The 7,033-nt window shown below is 41.8% G+C and overlaps 1 protein-coding gene across 1 annotated transcript in view; it reads right to left on the bottom strand.

The window, feature by feature from the left end:
* Nucleotides 1-540: 540 nt before the first annotated feature.
* LOC135215340 (piggyBac transposable element-derived protein 4-like) overlaps nt 541-7,033 on the bottom strand; it is a 29,512-nt gene continuing 23,019 nt past the window's right edge. The window contains exon 3 of the mRNA XM_064249899.1: nt 541-677. Coding sequence (XP_064105969.1) covers nt 541-677 — 137 coding nt within the window. The remainder of the gene's footprint in view (nt 678-7,033) is intronic.

Genomic DNA, 7,033 nt, shown 5'->3' with positions numbered 1-7,033 from the left:
CCTAGAAGTCATCAAGGACGCCCCTGGCACCGGGATTATCGCCTCGCTGGAGTAGAGTCCCTGTTTACGAACGTGCCTGTCGACGAAACCATTGACATCATCCTTGAGCGTGTCTACAGGAGTCAGTCGACGGCGCCCCTCAACATACCCGAAGCCTCGCTCCGTACGCTGCTGGAGATCTGCACGAAGAAGGCCCCTTTCTCCACCCACCGTGGCCAGGATTGTAACCGCCAAAAGGACGGCGTAGCGATGGGCTCCCCACTGGGTGGTACTCTTCGCTAACTTTTACATGGGAACCGTGGAGGAACGAGTCTTCGCTAGGATGCAGCAACCCGCAGATATGGACGATATATCGACGACATCTTTGTTCAAGTCGACGCCGAGAATGAGGTAGAAGCCCTCCGTCAGGCATTTCAGCAGTGCAGCGTGCTGAATTACACGGTTGAATACAGCACCGACGATCGGCTCCCCTTCCTCGACGTCCTTGTGAGTAAGACGGAAGACGGCCTCCGTACTTCCGTCTACACAAAGAAAACCAACCTAGGACTTTGCCTCAATGGTGACAGCGAGTGCCCCGCCAGATTCAAAAGCACGACTGTTAGGGCCTTCGTCAGAGCCCTCTCCCACTGCTCGACCTGGCAGGACACTCATCAGGAACTCGACCGCGCCTCCCAGTACTCGTAAATAACGGGTATTCAAATAATCAATAAGCAGAGAAGTCCGTACAGCCCTGGAGAAATGGTACGGTAGTGAGAGCCCGCAACCCCGCCCCCAGGATAATATCAAGCTGTATTATAAAGCCTTCATGAGTTCTCATTACCGTGAAGAAGAGGACTCAGTTAAGAAAATTATTTCTGAAAATGTATCCCCGACCCACGACACACCAAAAATATCGACCTAATTATCTACTACCAGAATCGGAGGACCGCGCGACCTATTATGAAAAAAATAACCCCTCTCCACAGGTACGAGACCCCTGAAGCAGACGCATGTGGTGTACCAATAAATACATCTACAGTCCGCGGTTGCAGCGGCGCCTACGTTGGTATGACTACCATGCGCCTGTCGAAGAGACTCTCCGGCCACGCCCAAGAGGGGGTTATCAAGAATCACGCACGCACCAAACATCAAGAGGCCATCTCCCGGGATGTGATCATCCAAAACACGAAGATCATCGGGAAGGCCCCTGATGCCCGTCGGTTACGCCTGCTGGAGGCAATTCTCATCCAGCAAGTGAAACCTACTCTAAATACGACGCAGGAAGAATTTCTCCTCCCTACGAGTATGAGAAGACCTGCCACAAACAATGACACCACCGAGCACGACAACTCCACGGAAGACAACGCCCCCGATCGAGATACTCCTGCAGCCAACCATAATCAAGTTAGCTGTGACGTCCCGCAGCGTAGCGAAACGCCCATCGACGTAACCGCGCCGCTAAGGAGGTCTAGGCGGCAGCAGGACTTACAGCATCGCAACCATCAACGCGTGGAAAGTGGCTTGAGACCCGGTTCTAGCCACCAATGAAAACGAAGACCTACCGCCACTAGCCTAGCCAATAGTAGATCAGCATGGGGCAGACCCCCTGCTGTCGACTCCAAATATAAACGAGGACGGACACCGCTTCAAGATCAGTCCACCCTCAGCTTCCCAGCCCGAGGATGTCTGGCAGCTCCAGACGAAAGCTCGCTTGCTTCAAGAAAGAGAAAGAGAGAGAGAGAGAGAGAGAGAGAGAGAGATATATATCGTTAATGACTTTGATAACTATGGTATCATAGTTTATCTGTAAAATTCAAATATATACACCAATTTAGACTGTATTTGATCATGACCTCTATAGGCGCTCTACTAGCCTGTCTAAGTAGCAAGGAAAAAGCCGCTATTCGGAAAATAGAGAAGAATCTCTACAAGTGTAATGCTGCTGAAGTAGCCATTACTTTTAATAAAGTATGCTTGAGAGAGGGTCTGCTTCCTAAGTATATTATTATTATTATTATTATTATTATTATTATTATTATTCCTCTCTTTCCATGGGCATTATCCTTAGGAGAGTGCCCATGGAAAAAGAGGAATAATAATAATAATAATAAGAGAAGAGAATAATAAGAAGAATTGAAAAGACCATATATAAAATCAATTCCACTGATGCTGCCATCATCTTTAACAAAAATAATAATAATAATAATAAAATAATAATAATAATAATAATAATAATAATAATAATAATAATAATAATAATAATAATAATAATAATAATAAGGGAAATATAGCCAGTTATTACAGGCCTATCACCTGCCTACCAATAATGTGGAAGTTACTAACAGGTATCATCAGTGAAAGGCTATACAACTACCTAGAGGAGACAGACACCATCCCCCACCAACAGAAAGGCTGCAGAAGGAAGTGTAGGGGCACAAAAGACCAGCTCCTGATAGACAAAATTGTAATGAATAACAGTAGGAGAATGAAAACCAACCTAAACATGGCATGGATAGACTATAAGAAAGCCTTCGACATGATACCACACACATGGCTAATAGAATGCCTGAAAATATATGGGGCAGAGGAAAACACCATCAGCTTCCTCAAAAATACTATGCGCAACTGGAATACAATACTTACAAGCTCTGGAATAAGACTAACAGAGGTTAATATCAGGAGAGGGATCTTCCAGGGAGACTCACTGTCCCCACTACTCTTCGTAGTAGCCATGATTCCCATGACAAAAGTACTACAGAAGGTGGATGCCGGGTACCAACTCAAGAAAAGAGGCAACAGAATTAACCATCTGATGTTCATAGACGACATCAAGCTGTATGGTAAGAGCATCAAGGAAACAGATACCCTAATACAGACTGTAAGGATTGTATCTGGTAACATCAGGATGGAGTTTGGAATAGAAAAATACGCCTTAGTCAACATACAAAAGGGCAAAGTAACAAGAACTGAAAGGATAAAGCTATCAGTGAGAGCTCAGCAGCAGAGATCATCAGAGAGTGAGATAAGAGAAGAAGGACGAAGCATTGGAGAGGAAAAGTCACTCGAGAAAGTTTGGTCGAATTCTGGTCAAGTCGTCATCAGGAGTGGACGACCGAGTTATTTCGACGTTGAGCGAGAATTCAGAGAAGAGACGTTCTGCTAGAGGTTTTGGGGAGTTCCTGCCCTTCAAGTATCAAGAATAGACATTATTTTCTGCAATATGGAGTCAAGAAGACGTCAGCAATCGCAGTTCTCCTTTTGTGAAGCCATCGTTTCGAGTCGCAAAACTGGCCAGCAAATATTTGAATTACCTCACTGTTCCCCTAGTTCACGCATTGTAAGATTTTACCCATTTATGTAAATAGGAGATACCATTCTGCATTTATCTGGAAAGAGAACTCTCTGTGAGTTTGTGTCCGGTACATGAGTGCACGCTTTCAAAAGTAGGCGTTACTTGAGGGTCTTTGCAATCCTTTTCAATTCCTGTTTACTGTACCTCCGTTCATATTCTCTTCCTTCCATCTGACTTTCCACCCTCTCTAGCGATCGTTTCAAAGTGTAGCTACTCTGAGGGTTTTTCTTCCTGTTGCACCTTTCAAACCATCTTAAATGTCGATTTCCCTTTCAGCGCTGAGTGACCTCATATGTCCCAGCGTTTGGCCTTTGGCCTAAATTCTATATTCTATGCTATTCTTGACTCAAGATTTTTTTCTAATGTTGAGGAAATTGTATGTTGTCGGTTTCATGATATATATAACAAGTTGTAAGTTGTCGGTTTTATAATATATAACAAGTTATAAGTTGTCGGTTCATAATATCCCAAAATGTTTTTAGTTAGTTTTTTCCTGCATCTGAATTTTCCGTTACAAGTTAACAACCAAACTGACCTGATCCTTTTCCTGGTATCTCTGATTCGACCACTTCATTAATTTCAAAGTATTTTCCCCCTTTTTATCCTTCATATAAAGGAATAAAGCCCCCATCTCGTAATCCTCTTGATTATTTTTTAATGTGTTCTGTGCGATGAGATTAAAAACGAAAAACAAATGGTTTTCGTTACTTAACTGAAATTTCGTGTTTTAAGTGAATGCCGCAGGAAAACGCGATATTTTAGTTTTGAAAATAGTTTTATATATATATATATATATATATATATATATATATATATATATATATATATATATATATATATATATATATATATATATATATATATTTTGCTCGCGACAAACTTCACACAAATAGAAATTCCTCTCTCATTTGTTAGCAATTAAAGGAATGTGACATCATTTCCAGTTTCACATAACTGGGGCAACATTCTTCACGGGGGGTAAGGGTAATGACTTGTGTGTGTAAATACCGCCATTATTGTATTCGTCATATCTTCAGGCATTTATTCTTCGTGGAATGTAACTAAGAATCAAATTCTTCGATAAGAGTTCGACCTCTTGGGCACTATTAGCTTAAAGGGGGGGGGGGGGGGACTGTCAGCCCCCGAAATAGTGACGCATTTCAATTTTCCTCTTCCTCTGAATCATTTTGCGAACGTGTTACGTTAAAAAGAAGCTCTGGTTTGTGCTTTCTTTTTTAAATAGTCTATTATTTCCTGACTACTTCTTTTTTGGCTACTGTATTTTTATTTTAGAAAATGTGCGTTCGCATATTTCTTTGATTTTTATCAACGATCTTCACTAGTGTTACATTAAAATCAAGCGCCGGTTTGCGCCTTCTCTTTTTACAGAGTTTGTTATTTCATGGATACGTCTTTTTTGGCTACTTTTATTTTTATTTGGAAATGGGCGTTTTCACCCTTTGATTTTTATTACCTTTCCACTCACACCTCCCAGGTAACTACAAACGACGTGTTTCTGAGTGGAAAGTGTCCGGTCTTTCAACCAGAGCCTAAAGGTGATAGCACCTCACCTGTTTTCCCACCTTTTATCTGGTAGAATGGAGGGCATGGCGTTCAATTAAAAGTTTATAGGTAGAAGTGAAGATTACGATTCAGCATGCATTGTTTTTTTAGCGAGAGAGATATTTTTGAGATATCAGTATCCATAATTCAATAGAACAGAGGGCTTTGATCGTGTACAAAGATCGTGTTCAAGTTTTGGTGAAGAAAACGCATGGAGAAGTATGCCATTTTTTTTATTCTTCATGTGCACGTTGCAGTATCCCTGCATAGTGCTATGCCGAGAGAGAGAGAGAGAGAGAGAGAGAGAGAGAGAGAGAGAGAATACGTAGGATATAAATTGTTAATGTTGATTATTACATCCGAGTGCTTCAATGCCGAGAATCAATTGGATAAAAGATCTCTGGACCGTTGGAGAAAATACTTACTCGTTTTGCGAATTTGCAAACTGCTCTGCAATTTCTTTGATCGCCTAATTCATGGTTACATAGACTACATGTTAGATGAATTTGTCTCGCATAGCGTTATAGTTAGTATGCAGTTTCAGTGCCTTTGAAAATGAAGGAAAAAATGCGCCGAAGAAACTTCTGCGCAATCGAGTTTTCTATACAGCTGCTATAGTGCATAATCAAGGCCACCGAAAACAGATAACTAGCTTTCGGTGGTCTCGGTGTAATGCTGTATGAGTAGCGGCCCATGAAACTTAACCACGGCCTGGTGGTGGCCTATCCTATATCGTTGCCGGAAGCATTAACTAGAATAAAAACACTTTAACCTTGAGTAGAATAAAAAAAAAAAACTACTGAGGCTAGAGGGCTGCAATTTGGTATGTTTGATGATTGGATAGTGGACGATCTACTTACCAATTTGCAGCCCTCTAGCCTCTGTAGCTTTTAAGATCTGAGGGCGGACGGACAGGCAAAGCTGGGACGATAGTTTTCTTTTACAAAAAAATAAAATAGAATAAAATAAAAAGCCCACTAATCCAGTGATTCCTATTTGACTTGAACTGCTCACTAAAATAGACCAGTAACGAATGGCTTTAGATTCTGTACTGAGAGAGGCTAGTGAGGTGGACTTTACACAAGAGTACACAAATATTTTACTGTGACTACTACCAGTAACTCAATATCTTACATTTTTGCAAAGTCCTCGTACATCCAAGTGGACGGCGATAGTCATCTGTCACCGTATTTGTGCGTGCTGCTGAATTCTGATAAAGAAAAGCATAGATACACTTTAGCCGTTACATGTGAGTGAACTCCAGTGCCAGGTCAGTATACATACTACTGAAAAAAATTAGTCTTTTTAGATTCAGTCAAACAGGTAATTATAAATTCTTTTCAGCCTTCTGGTTGGAGATAATGCATATTTTGATATTTATGCAACTTTGTATCTCAGAGAAACTGATAATTATCGGTCTACTCGGAAGAAGTTGCCACTGAATTCTGGATAACGAGGCCAACTCAGTAGATTGGTTTCGCTTTGGAGTTGCCAGCGAACAAGTTTGTTGAAATTTTGATTAAGAGGAGATAAGAATTTATGTATATAGATTTTATATATATATATATATAAATAAATATTATATACAGGCGGTCCCCGGGTTACGACGGGTCCGACTTACGACGTTCCGAGGTTACAACGCTTTTTCTTAAATATTCATTGAAAAATCCGCCCTGGGTTACGACACTTGAACCGAGGTTACGACGCTGGCGCTTCCGACGCTCTGAGTTTATGATGCTTTTAAAAAACACATACTATGATAAGATAAGAATCCTTTATAGTTTAGCACAGTTTCTCTCTCTCTCTCTCTCTCTCTCTCTCTCTTTGTATTTTCCAACGAAAATAATCACTAAAATTCTCTCTCTCCTCTCTCTCTCTCTCTCTCTCCCTCTCTCTCTCATCCTCGGGCTGGGAAGCTGAGGGTGGACTGATCTTGTTGCGGTGTCCGTCCTCCTTATATCTGTGGTTGACCGCAGGGGGTCTGCCCCATGCTTGTCTCCTATTGGCTGGTGGTGGTGAGTCTTGTTTTCATTGGCTGCCTGAGCCAGGTCTCAAGCCACTTTCTTCGGGCCGATGGTTGCGTTGCAGCATATCCTGCAGCCGCCTGGACCTCCTAAGCGGCGCTGTAACAGGATATGC

The sequence above is a fragment of the Macrobrachium nipponense genome, chromosome 5 (genome assembly GCF_015104395.2).
Source record: "Macrobrachium nipponense isolate FS-2020 chromosome 5, ASM1510439v2, whole genome shotgun sequence".
Lineage (NCBI taxonomy): Eukaryota > Metazoa > Arthropoda > Malacostraca > Decapoda > Palaemonidae > Macrobrachium > Macrobrachium nipponense.
Note: the sequence above shows the minus strand (reverse complement) of the source record. Positions and strands in the feature narration are given on the sequence as shown.